Source organism: Trachymyrmex cornetzi, unplaced genomic scaffold (assembly GCF_001594075.2).
Source record: "Trachymyrmex cornetzi isolate Tcor2-1 unplaced genomic scaffold, Tcor1.1 scaffold121, whole genome shotgun sequence".
NCBI classification, from domain to species: Eukaryota; Metazoa; Arthropoda; class Insecta; order Hymenoptera; family Formicidae; genus Trachymyrmex; species Trachymyrmex cornetzi.
Genome location: NW_017295773.1, coordinates 676,531 through 698,079, shown reverse-complemented (window position 1 = coordinate 698,079; position 21,549 = coordinate 676,531). Strand labels below are relative to the sequence as shown.

At 30.6% G+C, this 21,549-nt stretch overlaps 3 protein-coding genes across 5 annotated transcripts in view; all 3 read right to left on the bottom strand.

The window, feature by feature from the left end:
* LOC108767994 (Heparan sulfate 2-O-sulfotransferase) overlaps positions 1-1,875 on the bottom strand; it is a 3,296-nt gene extending 1,421 nt beyond the window's left edge. Inside the window, exons 1-4 of the mRNA XM_018518175.1 lie at positions 1,419-1,875; positions 1,110-1,336; positions 729-814; positions 509-647 (exon numbers count right to left, since the gene is read on the bottom strand). Coding sequence (XP_018373677.1) covers positions 509-647; positions 729-814; positions 1,110-1,336; positions 1,419-1,533 — 567 coding nt within the window. The 5' untranslated portion in view covers positions 1,534-1,875. The remainder of the gene's footprint in view (positions 1-508; positions 648-728; positions 815-1,109; positions 1,337-1,418) is intronic.
* Positions 1,876-2,792: 917 nt separating this feature from the next.
* Positions 2,793-6,099, bottom strand: morgue (modifier of rpr and grim, ubiquitously expressed). Of its 2 annotated transcripts, XM_018518154.1 has the most exons (5): positions 5,908-6,099; positions 5,410-5,535; positions 3,699-4,753; positions 3,263-3,434; positions 2,793-3,146 (listed from the first exon to the last, which is right to left on the bottom strand). In XM_018518154.1, exons 1-5 carry the CDS (start codon positions 6,052-6,054, stop codon positions 3,030-3,032), a joined length of 1,617 nt encoding a protein of 538 aa, XP_018373656.1. In that variant the 5' UTR covers positions 6,055-6,099; the 3' UTR covers positions 2,793-3,029. The 2 variants fall into 2 exon arrangements, with proteins under 2 accessions (XP_018373656.1, XP_018373665.1); XM_018518163.1 differs by lacking the exon at positions 5,410-5,535.
* Positions 6,100-17,046: 10,947 nt separating this feature from the next.
* LOC108768115 (lipase 3) lies at positions 17,047-19,772 on the bottom strand. Of its 2 annotated transcripts, XM_018518403.1 has the most exons (7): positions 19,550-19,772; positions 18,739-18,916; positions 18,417-18,531; positions 18,033-18,276; positions 17,527-17,673; positions 17,200-17,427; positions 17,047-17,118 (listed from the first exon to the last, which is right to left on the bottom strand). In XM_018518403.1, exons 1-7 carry the CDS (start codon positions 19,700-19,702, stop codon positions 17,068-17,070), a joined length of 1,116 nt encoding a protein of 371 aa, XP_018373905.1. In that variant the 5' UTR covers positions 19,703-19,772; the 3' UTR covers positions 17,047-17,067. The 2 variants fall into 2 exon arrangements, with proteins under 2 accessions (XP_018373905.1, XP_018373915.1); XM_018518413.1 differs by lacking the exon at positions 17,047-17,118 and having other exon boundaries at positions 17,173-17,427.
* Positions 19,773-21,549: the final 1,777 nt, after the last annotated feature.

Sequence of the window (21,549 nt, the reverse complement as noted above, 5' to 3'; positions counted from 1 at the left end):
CACACACACACACACACACACACACACACACACACACACACATACACACACAACGTAAAATAAATTTGTTTATGTGATACAATTGGAAAGGTGATTCTATATGAAAAAAAGTAAATACAGAATAAATTTTTTCATATAAGAGATTTTTGAAAATCGATTTTAAATATTCGCTAAGTATATGTGTCTCGACTGAACACATCTCGCTGTAGAGTGTAGACTACTATCTCTGCTCATGTTTGTTTTATTGAGTAATCAAGAATAAACAAAATAAGATATTCACGTACGATGAATTTTATTTTGATTTTATAAATTGCTGAAAATGTCCGAAAACAAAGCCTTGTACGAAAAATGTTTATTCTACGTTTTTGCAACTTATTTTTTCGTGTAGACTCGTCACCTTCCACATTGTACCACTAGTTATAGAATATCCTCTGTGTGTGTGTGTGTGTGTGCGCGCGCGCGCGCGCGCGCGCACACACACACACGTGTTGCGAATTAATACACGAACCTTTGTATCTCCATGTTTTTTCCTTATAACATGAGGTCTAAAATTATCTCCATATCTTAAAAAGTAATAATATGATATAAATCTGTCTAAAGGTTTCCTCAATAAATTTATATACAAAGGCATACGTTTAGTACCAAATCTGGAAGATAAAATATGTGGTAAAAAACAAATAAACATTAATTTTATTTTACGGATAAGATATAAACCTTGCTGTACCTACTTTCCAAAATTTAAAAACGCCATGTGTCCATGGTAAAATGCTGGTTTTATACTATTCCAGTTTGATATGTTGTTTGCAAATTGAACCTGTATATAACATATCTGTGTTGATAATGATAACTTTATCAAATAAAATATAGCGTATCTAGGTTTTGACAAAAAAGAAGGAAATATATAACAAATAAAATATAAAGACTTATTTTCTCACACTTGACGTAATATCATGAGACATAGAGAACGCTTATATCGTACTCTACAGAAAGAATATATTTTGAAAAGTAATTATATGCTTTTAAATAAGATTCTAATGCAAAAAACTAGAACACGCTACAGTTAAGCAGTACATAAATATTTCTTAATTAATAATAAATATATAACGCACCTGGTTAGCAAAAGTAAGGGTGTGCATGTTGTTGGTCACGTTAATGTGAAGCACATGATACTTATTTTGCTTGCACAGGTCATAAACTAATCCCATGAAACTAGTGGACGCTGTTTTTGGTACTCTGTTGTATATCACGACAACATCCTCTAGATCATCCTCGATACCTCTTCGCGCCTCGGCGTGTTCATTGTCATACCTAGCATCGATTCGCGCGACAGCATCATCTGGAAAGAGAATTTTGTTACTTCTGCTCAACTGCGAGCGAATCGAAACTGACTACTTTCGAAGTTACATCTGAACACATACGGAGCGATCTGTAGCTCTCCTCCAGGTTGTTTAATCGCTGTCGCAGATAGACTATTACGATGACGAGAATCAGGATCAGAACCCATTGCGCGAATGGTAAGTTCCTTACTATCATCTTACGTCGTCGCTCAAATCATACCTATCACCCGCGTCGGCCGCCCGCGAGCGTGCCGTGTCCGAAGCCGAGTTAGCCGAGCTGCGAAAGCTCGAAATATATATACACTACGTGTCCACGCAAGGTATCCTTCTTCCTTTCCCGTGTGTATCGGTCCCTTCTTTATAAACAAGCTATAAGCAAGCTAATCTTTATACGCCACATTCGACCAACAGCTGTCGAATTATCACTGTAACCTGTAACTAAGTCGTGGCCATCGACAAGATCGAGCAAAGCGTATGACTTTTAGGTTAGAAAATCACGCGAAAACATCCTTCGGTTCGAGCTGCGAGTGCGATCACCTTCAAAACTTGACTACGATTGGTATTTCTGATTTTCTGCCATTCATTTAGCTTTCCGCATAGTTACAAAAGTCGGTAAGAATATTTTAAAATATAATAAAATAAATTATACAACCTGATAAATATATATACATTAGATTATGTATAATATAGCGAAAGTTAAAAATTGTATTGTTTGGACGCTCAGAAAATATTCATAATCGAAAGATTTAGCCTCTAAAATTTGGAATACACGCGAAGCTCATTCGTTTTGTTAGAAGACAATGTATTCATAATTGTATAAAATTGCTAATTAGTTTATTTTCTACAAATAAGGCTTTTTTTTATAAAAAATTTTCTTGTACTAGTACTTTTTTGCACTTATTGTATATGTATATGTAGTATGCAGGGTTCCATTTTAATAAAAATTGTGAATTAATATCTTGAAAACGAATTAACACAAAAGTAGTTCAGATAAAAGTTATATTAATTTAAAAAAAAATTTATTTTATATATTCCTTTTTCAAATCATATGACTCTTGTCTGAATTAAGTACTTTTATGTCCATTGCTTCGTTTTCAACACGTTTCTATTAAAATGAGATGTTCTGTACATAAGTGCAAAAAAAGTATTCATATAAGGAAAATATCTTTAAAAAACCATATTTTTAGAAACATTTTTATTAATGAGACTGGTATAACACAGGCCAGAGGCCTAACATAAGAAGAAAAAACTTTTTATTAATGCTGAATATACTTATTTGTTAATAAATTGCTAAGTAATGTTTATTTTCTACAAGGCTTTTTTTTTATAAAGTCGCCCTTGTACGAATACTTTTTGCATTCTAGCATATATTTTGTATATATGTGTGTCATAATATATAATTGACGATTATTCTATAGGAGACACAATGATTGAAGTAACAACATTAAAAATATTAATGTATACATTTTATAATGAACTTTAGGGTAAAAAAAGTTGAGTCTAGTACATGATCGTGATTAACAAATAATTCCTATAAATACCCAGTCGCAGATCTGTTCTTTTTTTAGCACAATATATCACAAATCTCATTATCAATTTATTAAATAGTTCATATGATATCTATATAATAATTAATAGGAAGGTATACATTAATTACACATATTAATTGTGATTTATGTACATTTTTATGCACTAGAGCGGTGTTACGACATCGTGCATCGCGTACCTCCATGTCCACGCCCTCGCTACCTCCTCGAACTTTTCGCGATCGCTCATATACATTTCTCCTAATTCTGGTTCCATACACACCTATTAATAATAATTAAAATTTTTTATTTTATATAAATTGAAATAAATAATTAAAGTAAATATTAAACATATTTTTATCGAACAGATTGATTCTAATTTCAAAATAATATACTTACTTGGCAATACGGATCCGTAAGCAGACTCTGTACACTAATAAGAACTTTAGATATTGTAAGAGCTAGCGACCAATTATGATGTATCGAATCGATGCCAACGTCTCCATGTCTTGATACGTTTGGGTGAAGTATTTTTGTTAGAAATCTCACTATGGGTGGGCACATGGGATAACTATAAAAAATGTACATATTTTACATAGAACATTGATAATATAATGTAAAGCAAGACTTGTTGTATTTTCTTGTGTTCATGAATCCAGAACTCCATAAGTAATTTGAAAATAAAGTTCTAATTTTTGTATTATATAATTTATTGAAGTCTTTTAAGATATTCTTACAACTGAATTAAAAAAATTTTAACAATTTTGTGATAGAAAGAAGAATCCTATATGTATATAAAGTATGTAGTAAGTTTCCTTTTTTTTTAAATATATACCTGAATGGTACTTGCAGATATAGATAAAATAATCCTCCCTCATATGGACTTCCTACTGGTCCTGTGATAGTGGCTTGCCAATGACAACACATATGATCAAGAGGCATTGCCTCAATGCCTTCAGGTGGATCGATTCTTAAGCTTTTGAGTTCGCTGCGCAATCTGTTCCTCCGCCAAGAGTTTTCCTCCATCCTGGCAGGTCTCGATCGCAGGGAGGTCTGTGCCAAGCACGTCCGACATGGAGCTGAAGAGGCCAGATGATCATATACCTTGTACCAATTTTTAATGCAACCAATGGGCTTGTACAAAGGCCAGCGTAATTTCACGTGCTGCTTCCATTGCAACTGTGTGACGTGTGTTGATAGCAGGCCGCACCATCGTCGACAAACATTTGCTGCCGACCATAAGCTGATGTCATCGAGATGCGAGAAGATGGCGAGCAGCACCTCAGGAGGCAATCTTTCTACCAAGCCTGGCTCGTTGATGGGTTCATGTTCGATGTGTTTGTGATTTGATAATATCTCCAACCGTTCCGATAGATTATAAGGTCGTGACGGCTCACCTGCGTCCTCGTATACTCTATAGTTCCAATGATACTGTCCAGGTTCATTGTTCTGACCATCGTGACCCAGCGCAAACATCTCTGGCATACTCCGCAGATTTTCCTCCATTCTATCATGTGCGTTTTGATCGTTTCTGTTGGCACAATTCTGGTGACAGTCAACTCTTGTTCGGCAGACCATACTCTGCAGATCGAGGTTTACATCGCGCGATGCTGAAGCGTTTCGCGCAGATCCTACTACGCATATGTCAACGGAATTACTATTTGAATTGCTCTGGAGCATGTGATAATTGCACTGAGGCGTCACGTTTTGATACTGTGGGTAACATCTGCGTGAAATGTTTGCATTATGGTTGAGTGGATTCTGTTGTGCGTTTGGGATATTTGGATTGACACTCTGCGGAGAATTCTGCTGTTGTTGACTAGTTCTTCTTTCGTGATTATAATATAGATCGGTTGGCTCGTCATTTCCTGAATCTTCATCGTCTGTTTTCTGTTTTGAGAAAACATATATAAGATACTAACATCAATATTATTAATAGTACATAAATAACAATCCCTTAAATGATATGCCTGGAAAAATTTGATAAAATCTGTTATACTGATATACATCCTGGGACAGTTCAGTACTGAACTTTATGTATTTTATAACCTAGAAGATTCCTATCAATTCCTTACAAGTCACAAGTAGTTTATAGATTTGATGGAAAATGTTACTGCAGACTTTAGATCATATTCGTAGTGTGTTCTTGTTTCAAGACTGTCTTTCTTAAGATGTAAATATTTACATCTTAAGGTTTTGTGATTGGCTTATAACATCTCAAGACTGTATTTAAAACCGTCTTAAATGTAAGAACTAATCATGAATACCAGTCTTATAGTGTATTTTGATTATTTTTACTGCAAAGGAGTTAATAAATCATATGCTTTAATAAATGATTCACATTAATTACTAATCATTTATTAACATTGAATATTATTTGTTGAATAAACATTTAAAAATAATGTTTATATATATGCTAATATCTATATATACCTATATATATATATATATATACCAGTAGTCCATTGATATATCATTATATACTGTGCATTTCATATTATGTGAAATAAAATAAGTTATCAAATTCAGATTATATGATATTGTACCTCACTGAAGATTGGCATCTGGAGCAGATCAACATCATTAGGAAATACAAATGCATGACATGTTGCACAGACTGGTTCTTCGAAACATGGTCCATAATATCCATTACAAATGTAACATGCAGTTGTCTACAAATTAGAAAAAACTTGCATATAAATACATAAATTTTCATTAAAATGTAATAAAAAGAAAACTATGAAATGACACAAAAATTTTAGTCAATTCATTATTGACAAATACATATTTACTTGTAACAATCAAGTTATAACAGGGTGACTGTCTTAACAGTCATTAATTAAGTCATATAATTAAGTCAATAAATTTCTCGCATAGGGAAATAATTTATATAATAACAGATATAAATGCGTTCGATATCTTTTTCTTTGTTACAAAATCGCGACACTCGATCATCAAAATGTGCGTTGACGCGAAAACGTTGGCAAAATATGGTAATATAATCGAAAGAAAAAGAGAGAAAGATAGAGCGGAAATTGGCTTACCGAGAATTGAAATTCGGGACAGGGGACGTATTCGATCGACTCGACAAAATCGTCTTCTAGATTTAAACTAAGACTCAAGTCACCATTCTCGCTTATTTTCTCGCTGTTACCGTTCTGTGTGCAATCAACAATCTTATCACCTGCCATTTTGTAACAATCATTCGCGAATGTATGTGATATATGATGTGATGTATGTATGCATTAATGCATATACCATGCGGGCGGTGCAGTTCTCTCAGTGCTGCCAAACGAGCAATGAGAAAGTCGCCAGATTTTTCAATAGAAATAGGGTGCTTTTTCTAATTGGAAAATTATTGAACACTTTCGTGCACCAGTGAGAAACATAAGGGGGGGCATGAGGGCCTTTTTCCTGTAACCGTAAAATGTGACGCGTTGCCAATAAGCTTACAGCTCCTAACATGTTCATTGGTTAACGCATTTTGCCGCGCGGCAAGCGTTCCCGCGTCCAGTGTGCATAAGCCATAAGCTTATTGGCTACCGCTTGGCGCCTGATGCTTCAGAAACTTCACGTTTTGCCGCGCGGTAAGCGTTCAGTGTGCAGGAGCTATAAGATTGGGTTGTTCCACTTTTCGGTAAATTTCAACTCGCTGTCTTATTTTCTTGCTCTATTATGCTCTTATTTTTATTCAGTAAGTAATTACCACAGATTTCTATAACTAGACATATCAATGTAATAGAAAGAGATGAATCTGATTCCGCGTTCCGCGCTGTCCTTGTTTCAGGGCACATTATATGTACATATACCCCACACAGCAAATGTATCAAAAATACATCTTAGAGATATCTTAAAGATATATTTGAGATATGTGATATCTTTAGGATATCTATCTGATGTATTTCGGTAATTTTTGCTGTGTGGGACGTTACAATGGCGTGCAAATGTTTCCGTTCATTTTCTAAAAAATAGAATTTTTCAAGATCATATAAAATTTATTACCTTTTAAAAATTGAATTATATGATTTTTAATATGACTGTTTTATAATTATTCTACATATCAAAAAGTTAATGCTATAGAGAAATAGCTTTTATATATACATATTTTATATTTTATACATATATTTGTTGTTTTTAATATATTTATCAGTATTATTAAGATCTTTCCAAAATACCTATGAGCATCAAATTATTAAATTGCTAGGCAATTTAATTTGTGATAATATACTACAGTAGTTCTGTCGATATTGTGTTTCAAGACCGAAAAATCAATTCGGCGCGCAGTTTGACAAAATTTGATATGTAGTACACAAATTTACATCGAATTATTTAAGCACCTACAAAGATCCAGCTTTGACCGTTGAAGTAAGATTTTATTTGTTCGTTTTTGTCGTACGACAATGTGTGCAGGACAGAGAGGACCTCGGATCTCTATCAGACTCTATCTTATAGCCAATCAACAGGCTTAAAAAATTTGTCGTATGACAAAAACACACAAATGAAATCCTACTCTTATGAGATCTATTTCCTATCAGTTGTATATTTACGTGAACGATCCAATAAGATTCTTATTGTTTAAAAATATTGCGTTGAGTATGATATGAAATATCCGTCATGACACTAGAAGATAATGAAGATTATCTCGACGTTATACGTAGTTTGATCTGAAGATAATGTCTCTGTAATTTCAACAATAATTGTAGTAGCACTTACATGTATTAAAAGAATCGATTTACTAGAAAAACGATAAGTCTTGCAATTAAAAAAAAACAAAGTAATTAATTTGCGCTACAGTTGAGTAAAGATAGAATGAAGGCTAAATGATATATAATTTATGATTTCAAAGTAGCATTATAATATCATTTTATGTTTGCTTATATTTAGAGATTCAGTCTTTTTTTAGAAAATAAAGACTAAAAAATAAATTGCTAATAATTAAAATAAAAGTAAAAGATTAAGAAGGTGACATACTTTTGTATTTTATTTTTTATTACAGATAAAATACATATGTTTTTTTTTAGAAAGTATAGCTTACTCGTACATTTTATTTATAATTATTGTCACGGAAGTGGAGAGTCTTCATACGTATAACGCATCTGTATTACCATCACCAAGGCGGTCACAATTGACTTATAGAACTGAAAAGTGTGCTTTTATTGTACAATAAAATTAATGAGTTAATGAGAACAATTTTGTTAAACTGCATTAACTGTGAAAAAAGTTTTGAATATGTAAAATAATAATAAAAAAATATGTAATGCGGTTAATTGAAAAAAAATTACTTGAATATCTGTGGCCATTTAGATATATTTATACAGTTTCCGGAAGACTGAATATATTTGAGTTATGTATTTATATGCTTTTACTATAAATGTAGAACGTACCCGGCCAACAAAATCATAACCAAAGTTGAAAACTCCCATGCCAAATTTTATCTCCCTCTGTTTTATTTGCAGTATAAATTGTAGAGTCTAATTTAAATCAACAATTGAATGAAAAGTAAAGTTAGGTACGAATAACTATAGATAGTTAAAATTCTATATGAAATTATGTAGTAATTATTTACTTGCTCACGTAGGTCTACATCAAGATTATTATTGGATAATTTGTAAAGAATTGCTATTGTCTCGTTTGCCTGAAATTATTATCAATATATTAAAGTTTGTAGTTAATAAATTAAAGCTTGGAGTTAAATTGAAAATTTCATTCAAAAGGAATAAAATCAAGTAACTTAAAAAATAATTAAATTATTCAATATGTATTAATATATGTTTCGTTATGGTTAATTTTTTTTTACTTATAATTACTTAAAGCTTATAATTTATCTTTACCTTATAGTAGATAGTTTGACAGATATGGTTTAAAGTTAGAATCATGATACTAAATATGATGCCCGAAATATAAACAAATATACCATTTAAAAGCTGTCCAAATATTATATTTTTATTTATATATATAGTATAAATTCCGCGACATAGCTCTATAATAAGTGCAAAGTAAGATGTCATTTGTAATGACATTTGTATATTGAATACTTTGTTCAGCTCGCGTGATATGAGGCACAATTGTAGATGGACATGCCTGTAATTAAACCGTAATAGTCGTAGTTATAATTAAACGAAACACAAAGACTGTATGTATAAGATATAGTCTAAACAAAAATGTTTTAGTATAAAAATTAAACTTTAATTACAATTTACAGTTTGCGTATCTCACAAATAAATTGAAGTTAAAATAATATTTATACATATATATATATAAGGATGTTTCATTTTAGTTGATATGGTCTGTAATAAAATTACTTTTTATTAAGTACTATAATGAAGTTTTTTGTTTCGTTAATTATTTTAAAAAGTACTTTCAAAAATTTTCGAAATCAGCTACAAGAATATGCAATCAAAAATAGGAGTTTTCATTTAAAAGTTTTAAAATAATTTTTATGTGATTTTAACAATGCTATCCAAGGAAAACACTAATATTTCTGTGCCACTTATTCTACGTAACTCTACATAACTCCACATAATTTTATTCTAAAACATTGATGTTTCATTGTATATGTTTCATATAAAATATATGCCATTAATCTTACAACTTTTATATAAAATATTTTTCCTGAAAATGCTGTATTTTAAAAATAATCGACTGTATCAATTCAAATGAAACATCCTGCATATGTATATTTAATGTTTTTTAACAATTACATTACAATCCACATATATTTCTTGTATTCCTTAGCTTCTGTTCTCCGTTGATTGACTAATAATCTGTTTTGTCTTTTGGTACAATCTGCATTGTCTTTTAACAGATCAAAGTAAAATACATGAATGTGTTTATTGACTTGTTGGAATCTGGAGCTAGTGTATCTGAGAATTTAATGGAAGATATCTACTATATTTTTGATTAAAATTAATATATTGCTATACATACATATATTTTATTATTAATAAGTAATGAGAAATAACAATAAATTAGAATTTTGTGTTTTTTATTTTAATATATTACATAAAACTAAAATAAGGGGATAAAAATTGAGAGAGAGCACCATTTCTTATACCAAACATGAAAAAAATTCATATATACATATATACGCAAACTTGTGTACTTATTGAGATATATAATTAAAAATGTTTATTAATAGCTCAACAATTTGACGTGTTCGTGCACGTATTGAATTAAATAGGAGACACTTGGAACATTTGTTGTAATTAAAAATAAAAAATTTATAGTATTAAATTATAAATATTACTTTTTTATTAATAAATATTTGTTTGAGCTATATCTCATCAGAAATGGATTTGCGAATATATGTTTATATAATGTTTATATAGAGTTTATATTATAAATTTTCTTTCACGTTTTGTGGTGTGATCTCGTTTTTCCTAAAACTCATCTTCGAAGTTTATTCTTTTATTTTAAGTATACCTGTATATTTAGCATATAGAATAATATGATTTTATTATTTTTCAAACAGAATATATTTTTATTTTTAATATTATTTTATCATTCAGGCTATTTTACAATGCATTCTTTACAATAACAATGCTATTGATAAAATTTTATTTTAAATCTTATGAACAATCTCAAAACATTTAAGAAATTTTAAAAATCCTTTACAAGTTATAAATATTTTGGCGCACATTGTCTGTGAAATGTTCTATACATATAACTTTAAAAAGTAGGTAAATAAATTATAAATATATATATATATGCATATTAATGTATATATATATATATATATTTTTATTATACCGACCTCAGGATAGTTCCCCAAGTCAAAGCACTTAATGTATTGACATGAAGCAAATAATTTGCCAAAAATGGAACACATATATGAGTGATGCTGAAATATTTGTAATTCAACGAAACACTATCGCATGCATTCATGAAAAAAGACAATACAATCCATCCAATTATTATTCGAATTATCCAATTACGCAACCGTTGATATTCCTTCGCTGTTCCAAGCACTTCCAATGTATCATCCACTATAGAAAGTTTACGTAAGCACATTTTTAATTCCTTTAAGAAACATATTAATTTATATGTTATAATTGTGATATAAAGAGGAATTTGGAATTCTCTACATGTCGATAGAAATTAAATTATTATCAGCATGTGTATAGAGAATGTGATAGAGGAAAGAGAAGTTATTAAAATATAATTAAGATTTGAAATATAAGATTTAAAAAATTATAAGGTATCTGAGCTGAATAAGGCTCACTTTAAAACGTATTACTTAAAAAAACGTGCTTTACGCATAAAATAGGATCACTATATATAGAATACTACAGAACGCCATTTTGCAACATGAGTGTAAAAAGTCATTTCCGACGTATTTTTGCTGAACATGATAGTAAAAGTTGGCTATCACGTCATCATTTTGAGAAAAAAGTCTTACATGAAGAAAACTTCGTTTAACGACTAAATGAAGATAAAAAAATGTTGAAAATTAAAAAAGATTAGAGATTGGAGTATCTTTAAAAATTCTTACCTTAAAACGGAATATGCTAACAAGCATCGACACAATCGCAGTGATCATTATTATTACATTAGGCCAAGATATGTATAGATTGTATAGATATGGATCATAATTATTGTAAATTAGATAATATAAGAAATACGTAAAAAAGGTCGATGTGATTAAGAAATACAAATAAGTGAGATACGGTCTAGGTTGTCCAAGAGGATATTCGAACAAGCCTAAACCGCAGAACGAGCCAATGATTAATAACGGCGCCAATGCTTTCTGGATTGTTTTCGTCATGGTCACTGACTAAATTTAAATCATATCTTGCTGCATGTGTGGAACACAAATGCGTTTCAATATTTCCCGCAAAAATTTCAGAAACAATTTTTTTTCTTTAGATCCTTTAGGAAACTTTGCAAGAATTACACTGTAAAGTATATTAAATTGAAAGTGCTATTTGACCAGCAGTATTGAGCGATAGAATAAACACATATAGATAATCTAGATTAGATTGCTTTTTCCTTGCGGAATTATTATTTATACATATGTAATTATCGTAAGGTGTAAATGGTCATAAGTAATAGCCTTGCGATATTGCATTTTTATATTAAGTTCAAATCTATTTAATCGTTACTTTTTATCTACATAACTTAAAAGTAAGAGCTTGATAATATGTTATACATTCTTTAAATAAAGATAAATGCAAACATTTTTTTTTAATTATGAAACCATTTGGACTAAATATATATAAGAATAATATATATGAATAGCATTCATATATATTGTACATTTAGCGATAAATAATTCAAACATAATTTACCTATTACTTTTCCCGGATTAAGAATGCGAAATAAAAGGTGAATGACAGGATTAAACTATACGAAAGTAACAAAAAGCCTCAAAGCATCAATCTTTTATTAAAAACATTGTGTACATTGTGCGGATTTCGTAATAAAGTTATAACAAACTAATAATTGCTTATCGTATCACAATTGAAATATCAAAAATATTCATGAGTTGAGTGTGTGCGTAACAAATGTAAGAAGTAAAGCAAAAACCGTGCAATAAAGTCTGTTCATCGGAGAATATTAAAAATGTAAAGGATGTTATTTTTATCTATTTTGTAAAATACGTTAATATTTCGACAGTTAGACGGTTGGCGCGCGGCCTTGGGGTTGTTTTGACGCGGAAGGGCGGAAGGGTGGAAGGGCGGACGGGCGGACGGGTGGTGCGTAATTATGTTACGCGCAGTCATGCATGCGTAGTCATTCTCATACCGTGACTCATATGGGCAGGTAGTCATGCCGCGTGACGTTCGTCTTGACAATTTCACATTTCTTTTTGAAACATAATTGCGATAAATGTTAGATAACGTTGTACTTTACTCATAGTATATACGATTATTAACTCGCACGATTAATTATTCATAAAAGGATCGAGATGATACATAATCATATATCACGGAATATAGATATTTCGTACGTTTCATTCATTTAGTATTAAAACGCGATGAAAAACAGAATTTATTACTTTTTCGCGATAATTATACGGATGAGTTATTTTTGTTTAATGTAAAATTTTTGTTTAATGTAAAATTTTCTCTCGCTTGAATATAATTCTCGATTATGCTTCGAATAGTATCACACAGTCGTAAAAAACAACGTTAATAAATACTCATGCAAATAACGCAATTCATGCTACTTTCAGAACTAATATAGTTTGTGTAATTAATAATTTAATTAATTTTTCATTTTCATACATCTTTCGTTATGATCCGTATGGAAAATTAAGTGTAACTTTGGAACTATTTGTCGGTAATAAAAGAAATATTCTTTTTTATTAATCTCTAGCCCATTCTATTGACTCTAATCTTACAGACATCGTAATAAGAGATTCAGCCCTTTTATCTGCTCCGAATTTATTTCGTAGTAGTAATGAATTGATGAGTATTTGATATACATTTCTAAAAGTTTACCGATAATTGCATAATAATATAGATAATATCTGTATATTATATTTTTCAGATGATATCTTCCCTCTCACGGGTACGACCTTGACGTGGTGGGAGGGCTCAGTACCCGGAGGATATACACGAAAAGAATGTTTTTCTTAAGTATCTAAAAATTTTCGCATTTATCTGAATGATATATCTAGATAAATTTTTAGATAGTTGAATAAAATCGTTCTCTTCGTGTAAAAATCCACTGATGGGGAAGCTAACGTACCCTCGCCGCCGATTTAATTGAAGTGAACGAACCGCAGCCGGTTCGTCGCGTCGCGCGTTTGCTTCGGGAGTGCCGTTCAAGTTATCGGACTAATAGACTTTTCATAAAGTATTCGATGGAATTGTAGTTTGACGCGAAAGACTTTTATAAATAATTAGTCCGCGGGCGATTGTAGTGTATTATTCGCGAGTGTTTTACGCGAGTGTCCTGTGCGAGAGGATGTCAACCCAACTCTGAGAGGAGGAGGAGGTCTGGGAGAGACATCGGGCACCGGTGGAGCAATCTTGCGGTAAATATTTTTTACTTGTGTAAAATTAGTCTTTTTTTACTTGTTCTTAAATCGTTTTATTTGATAATATAAACATAATAATTAGAAAAAAGTAAAGTTATTTAAAAATTATACAAACAAAATTTTATACTTGTTTTATACTGGTAAATTTATTCTTGTTGAGATCTCCTTTAGAGATTATACAATTATTTTATATCTGATTGAATAATAGATACAAAATTCGATGCCTATAAAAATTATATTTTCAAATTTGCATGATTATTTTCCAGAAAACTGTATACGTTCATATAATAATTGTTTTTTTAAATAATGATTATTTCTTTACCCTGTTTTAATTTGGATTTTAATTTATTGCAGAATCATCGTAGCGACGTTACAGATGTAATTCCACTGTTGCGCATCGGTCGGTGAGTGATGATTTAACACTTTTATTGGGGTAATGGATGTGTCGTCATTTTATTAGTATTTCATGTAGGTACATACCTAAATACATGCTTGCGTAGATTTAATAACAATATGCGGATAATTATATGTATATCATTTTATACATCCGTTGCCCTAAAATGGATAAGTTAGAACAGATTAGGATAAACTTAATTCTGGATGCCTTGTTATGATTGAATATATTGTGCATATGAAGATATTTTCAAATTGGTTTACGGTATTCATTTATCATCAAATACACTGAAAGAAAAAATGATTACAATTACCATAATTTAACTGTAATTTACAGTCATTTTTTGGGACAATTATATATTTATAGTAATTTTAACATACATAGTCAATTATGCTATTAATAATTGTTGCACGTACTGTTTGAGAATTAATTTTTCTTAATATATTTTTTGTTGTTATTACCACATAAAGAGTGAATTAATTAAAAAAAAATGTGTTCATAGTAATTGCGGTTGCATTTATTGAACAATAATTTTTATTTTATTTATCATTTACATCTTCATGTTTTCCTATATTAATATTTGAAATTATCATAATTTATTGTATAATTTTTTCATGTTGAGAGAACTATACACTTATGGTTATTATCACTACTAATATTATAGCAGTAATAAACATAAAAGTGGACCTCTTAATCATAATTAATTATTTTACTATGCAATTATAATCACAAATATCAAACACTTTTTTCTCAGTGTATCTATCCTGTTCCCAAATATTTATCCAGGATTAAATTTTATATAAGTTAGTGCAAAAAACTGCAATTACATACATATATACAGATATTGAATTTTCAGAATTTTATTTAATTGCTTTATAATTATACGTATACATTTTAAAATGAAATAGTAACAAATATTTTAATGTCGACTTGTATATTTCGTACAATTTATTTCGCTTTTTTATAGAAGATATTTTATGATTCTTAATTATTATTATTTATCTCTCAATGCACTGACTTTAGCCTAAACTTATGTAACTTATCTATACGTAGTAATTGGTAACTGGATTTCATACCAGTTGAAGTATAGCAATGACTTGAGATTCATATACATTTTGTCATAAAATAGAAAAATTTTATTTAGTAATTGTTTTAAAATTCTGATCAGTTTTGCGTCACTTAAAATACTTATAGATTATGAAATAATATTTTTATATAAAAAATAACTAAATAATTTATAAATAATGTAAAAAGATTATAAATAATGTAAAAAGAATATTTTTATTAATACTCATGAGGGAAATTTATGTTCCTTTCGAATCTTACGTCATTCCTCTGAATTTCTTATCTCCGCATGTTTTCGAGATGAAATTCAGCATCGTATCGCTCGAATCGATAAAAATGCACGTATGGGCCTTGGATTGATCGGATGGCAATCGGTTGAATAATTTTTATTTATTTATTTTTAAAGTAAAATTTGTATTTTTATATTATAAAGTTTATATTAAGAAACTAAATTTTGTAATATTCGCGACGGAGTCTCTTCGAATTAAAACGCTATTAACATAAAAAAATTTTTTTTATTTAGATTTGTTTTTAATTAAATTCATATTTTAATAACTAGATACATATTTCTAATTGCGAATAATAAACGCGAGTAAAGAATAAACGCATAATTTACTCGTATATTAATAGAATTATTACATTATTTTCGATTAACTGATTTCATTAATGTGATGGCCCTTTCGCGACGCGTTCGTGTTTCGCGCATCGTACAAAGGCATAAAACTTATGCTTATTACCGGTAATGATTTGCCGGCAATAAAAAGGAGTGTCTCTTCTTATGTCGATTTTTGGCATATATAAAGCCAGAATATTGGCCAGAATATTGCCCAAATAAAGTTTCAAAGGTATATAAAGGTAAGCTAAATATTCGGGAGGATAGTTACCTTCGGGAGGGCAAATTTGCTCGCAAATTGCGAGTTCTTTTATTTTTTAAATTATTGATTATTTATTTAGTATGATCGCGATTAAGTTATCCCACTGATTTACCAGAACACGATAGAACATAGTTAGGTACTAACATATATCTCCCATATAGCATATGTGTCTAAAATACATCAAAGAAATATCCTAAAGATATCTCTTTTATTTTACTTGCATGGGATGTAATATTTTTAGGATCCCTACGATATATTTCGAACATTTGTACTATAATAATAGATTATATTCGCGGTGTTACTGCACTTTTATGAAGGTAGATAAGAATACGCGGATGGAAATAGGTATACGCAAATAAGTACACACAAATAGGCACGAATAAATGAAAAAATATAGGTAGGCAAGACAATAAAGGGATTATTTTGCGATCACAGAAAAAAGGTCCTCGTATCCTCAATCAATTACTCGGTGAGCAGGCTGAGTTCTGAAATCCACTGAATAAGTGTTACAATCATTCTCTGTCCACGATTGTACTTACGTACGTACCGTCTGCGTCGGGCAATGAGTTACACCGTTCTTGCCTACCGTATGCTTTCCGTTATTCGCTAAATATTTCTTACTATAATTAAAAACTATACTTCGTATAAAATTTTCGCAAAAAGAAAATCGTCTTAGAATTAAATGTTTTTATTAAAATATACAATTGCAATTTCTTAATTATCAATATAACATTCCTACTTAAATTTTAGGACCTTGAGTAATCTATTGTATACAAGTCGAGGTGCATCTATGGCAAATACGAAATCCAGATGGTTGAATTTAGGAAACGGCACTATATATTCGTCCACTATATTGGGTAACAGGCTGATGAGTTCTTTCACGTCCTTAAAGAAACAATGTTGTGATCGCTTTTATATTTCCTTTGTGATATAAAGCCTTATGTGTACAAACGGTTAAAGCATGTTAATCTCCAATTTGTCTCTTATTGATTTAAATGCTTTTATTCGCTACACCTACCGGGATGGTTGTTATCGGGTCGTTTTCGGCGTAGAACAACGCGAACGGTGCGGTGATGTTCGCGAGATTGTAATCCGGCGGTTCGGGTGTATTGTAGATCTGTAGATTTTTCACGCGACCGTAATCGTATTGGCAAAACTTCGCGGAATCAAGTACCTGGTTAAAATGCTTTAGCATTTTGATCGAGGTACCAGCTGGATTGTGACTCAAAATTGTAGGCAGCAAAGTCTAAAAATCGGACAACTTGTGATCATGCGGATGAAATGATGACGAAAACCCGATCAGAAATGGAAATCAGTTTCATTACGATACCTGTAGAATACTCACATAATTTAATTGCTCTCTATCGAAACCGGCGGAAAGAAATAGCACATTGGCGCATATCTCTATATTGATATCGCAGATAGACTTACTCAAGGAGGATATAGAGCTGATCGGCAGAATCTCATTTATACCAAGCAGTTGCAACAGCTCCTGCAAAAGAGCATTTTGAATTTAGACCGCGATGTAATGTGCCTATAATCTGATCTTACAGGTTTCAATGAATACTTGAGAATAAAAAATTTGAAGCAACTCTTTGAAACGTGGTTTATACAAAGAAGTCTTAAATTGCTCTGATCTTAATTGTAATATTTTAAAGAATATTTAATTGAAATTAAAAGTGGATTATAAAAAGAATAATAAAACTCGAAAAAAAATGCGATATTTTGTGTGTAGTCTGAAGTCAAAAGATAGAAATAATAAAAGCAGCTTCTTACATATATTGGATGTCTTTTTAAATTATCTCCTGATAATAAATTATTTTTTAAGAGTATTTTCATATGACACTTTACCTGAGAATTTGCTATGACAGAGGCGAGCAACCGTAATGGAGATGTTACACGCTTCAGAACAGCCGCAGGTGCAAGGCTGATTATTATTCGCACCATTCGAGTAATTTCTGGACGTTCTGTTGCCATTACGTAAGAAGCAGTTGAGCCTAGTGAATGGCCGATATATGCGTGCAATAGTTGTGAAGTCATTTTTGTAATATATAAAATCATCGCGGGTACATCGTAAATGCCCAGTTCGTGAAAGCTAATACATACAGAGTATAGCAAAATATACTGTTACACAAAAGTAAATTAATTGATTTTTTGCCATAAATTAAATAATATGTTGTTATGACAATATTACATTCAATGCACTAATTATTTTTACTTTATGAACATATATACCTATAATTCCAAAATTTTGAATTCGATGGAGATAATGAAACATGTGCTTTTGAGTGAGTATTTCCACGAAAATTGCCCAACCAAACGTCATATCCGTGATTGGCCAGTATGAAAGCTAGTATAAAGAAAAACATCATTTACAACAAATTTCTTATACGTGTGCATAAATACAAGTATTAAAAAATAATTAAAATACTCTAAAAATTACATACATTATTAAGAGTTGCATTAAAAAAATATATTTTGAAACTTGATAATTTTTTCAAATAGAAACCTAATCTTTTAGGGAGAGAAATATTCTTAGGTGTTGAATATGTCATACCAAGTCCTTTATCCTTGCCGAGAATAAGAAAATCGGCGCTGCTAGTCAAAAGACTATGTAGCAGTAGCACGGGTGCACCATTTTTACGTGGAATACGATGAAGTGTTAAAAGATAACCATCCTCCGTTTGTACTACGTGAGTTTCCACAGGATAACCTGCTTTTTTTATCATCTGTAACTGAAAAAAAATAAAAGCACGTGAAAAAAAATGTTATTGCTATTAGTTTTGAAGAAAGATCAATAATGATATACACAAGGAGCACTTTCAATCGAAAATTTAACCAATGTATATTGAAAAAATTTTCTGGTTGAAAACGGAATCATAATTTTTGAAATTCTAACTATTATAACTTGAATTCTGGTTGATACAATATTTCTGGTAAAATCTAGTAAAATTCTTATTTTTACCAGAATAATTGTTGATGCATTTTCCAGCAAGAGATAGTGTAACAATGATCATTTCATCTTTTTTTAACATTGGCAAGCAACAAAGATATTATGATTGATTATGTTGGGCTAGTTATTATCGTACGACAAAGATTTTGAGTTTGTTGATTGGCTATAGGGTAGAGAGATCCCGATTTCTTTTTCTTGCAGCCAATAGGCTTGAAATGTTTTGTCATACGACAAATGTAGTATCAGCTTCAGGCCGAAAAATTTTTCATATTTGTTGATTGGCTGTAGGATAGAGAAATCCGAGGACCTCTTTGTCCTGCATACATTTGTCATACAACAAAAACGCACAAATGAAATAGCACTGTGTCGTCTGTGTCTGTTGCTGGAAAGCACCCTATAACAATCATATACTTACTATGAGATTGCCTTGAGGAGAAATGTACCTATTGTTTGATTGTTCTTTGTCCATTTGCACTTTTTTAGATACATTCTGTGGAACATCAAGTATCCCAGCTGTTGCATAGTTGAGAAAGCCATAAAAAAATAAAAGATGCACGATCACTCGCATTATAGAGTTAGACGAATGGTTCAATGTCGATGAAAAAATAGCTGAGACAGGATTTCTAGCATATCAAAGAATTGTACTAAAAATAGAAAACAAAGAACAGCGTAATTAGCTGAGCTCTTCTTTAATTTTTTCTTTACGAAATACTAAATTCTAATATGTGTGTGTGTGTGTGTGTGTGTGGAGAATCGTGCGTTGATGATTTTTTATTTTTTTATGCAGAAAAAGCAATGTTAATCACATTATGTTATTAGCTATACGGTGATAAAAAATTATAAAAGATACACGATTATGCTGTGCATATACAGGGTGTGCCATTGTTTTAATTGCCTCAGGCAAATATCTTGAAAAACAAGATATGAGAAAAGAATGTTTCGAACAAAAGTTGTATGATCTAAAGGAGGACAAATAATGGCAAAATCAATTTTCAAAAAAATCAATGGTAAATGTTCAGAAGTGGTGCTCCCTCAAAATCGCGATTTTTTTCAGTAATTAACAGAATTAGTTATGAAAAGACATGTATACCATGTTTTAAGAGAAGACTTGTGATTTTTGTGGGAAAAAATTCTATTTTAAAACCGAATAAGACAGTTTTATTTTTTATTGAAATATTGATGTTAAGTTTTTTTAGCTTTTATTACATTATCATCTATATTAGTCATGAGATCGGAGTAAAGCATTCGCAAAAATGAAAAAAAAAATGCATGGACACTCCACTTTCTCCCCCATTAAGAAGCGGTAGATTTTCCACACAAAGCGAGGTCCACTCCATCAATTTTTTCCTAAATAGACGAGGAGATGAAATGAAATACACTAAATTTTATATATATATATATATATATATATAGATGCACATATATTTTTATTCACCTATACAAATTATTCCAAAACACTATGAGCAAAATTATTTCCATGATCGTAGATTCATTAAAAAGATTTGATGTCCCGTTCGTCTTTTATCTTTATTATTAGGGACATAATATCTCATAGGGACATATAGATCTCAAATCTTTTTCATGATCGTAAATAGTATACGAAATTAAGCGCGTAATTGCTTCAAACGAAATCCCGATGATTAAATTTAGGTGACAATACCTACCCTGTATAAATCCAATATATTAGATAGCAGACTATAAAGCCTTTTCCCTTGAAAAAATATTATGAGTTATAATGCGTTATTTTACTGCTGGGCGGTTTTGCAGTGAAAAACTCATATTCAATGTTAGGAAAATGAAAATTTATTACTATAATTTGAATAATATAGTTTGAATAATATGTGAACATTCAATGAAGTTTATAACACTGAATACAAAAGTATTGAATATAAATCTTCTATTGAATATAACGCTTCTTTTGCGTTTAACAGACACATTAAGTATAGTGTTTTCGCTAAGATCACACAAATGACTGAATCAATTCAACTTTGCCTGATCATTATATCATCAATGAGAACAGGTAGGAGAAGCTAGAAATAAAAGTAACATTTTATGGAAATTTATTAGATTGCATTACAAGCTTCAACATGTCCTAATATACTCCTGTTATAGCTCGTACATTTCAAACGAACGTTGGAAGAAGCTACCCAGACAACAAAATGTGTCTAAAATCGGGTCAAGACGTTTTTTTGCGTCTAAAAGACGATTTAAAGATGTCTTATGTCACAATTTTAGATGTGTTGTTTGAGTACAGACTACTTTTTATGCTCACGCGCTTTAAGAGGGGATTCTGGTCTAGAAACTTGATTTTTAGGCTATTTCCACGAATTTTTTCTGAAAAATTCGTAAGATCTCTTCGAATCAGGGTTGTTCCTATATATTAGTACGTATTTCAAGTATCTTTTAGAATTTTTT

What these genes read in the sequence shown, in the direction of transcription:
- morgue (XM_018518154.1), bottom strand. Translation starts at nt 6,054, where the DNA reads ATGGCAGGTGATAAGATTGTTGATTGCACACAGAACGGTAACAGCGAG. An exon ending in AGATGCCAATCTTCAGTGAG is followed by an intron (nt 4,754 to 5,409) that starts GTACAATATCAT and finishes TTCTCAAAACAG; the next exon opens with AAAACAGACGATGAAGATTC. An exon ending in TATCTGCAAGTACCATTCAG is followed by an intron (nt 3,435 to 3,698) that starts GTATATATTTAA and finishes CATTTTTTATAG; the next exon opens with TTATCCCATGTGCCCACCCA.
- LOC108768115 (XM_018518403.1), bottom strand. Translation starts at nt 19,702, where the DNA reads ATGCGAGTGATCGTGCATCTTTTATTTTTTTATGGCTTTCTCAACTAT. An exon ending in CTGTCATAGCAAATTCTCAG is followed by an intron (nt 17,674 to 18,032) that starts GTAAAGTGTCAT and finishes GCTCTTTTGCAG; the next exon opens with GAGCTGTTGCAACTGCTTGG. An exon ending in ATAGAGAGCAATTAAATTAT is followed by an intron (nt 17,428 to 17,526) that starts GTGAGTATTCTA and finishes TCCGATTTTTAG; the next exon opens with ACTTTGCTGCCTACAATTTT.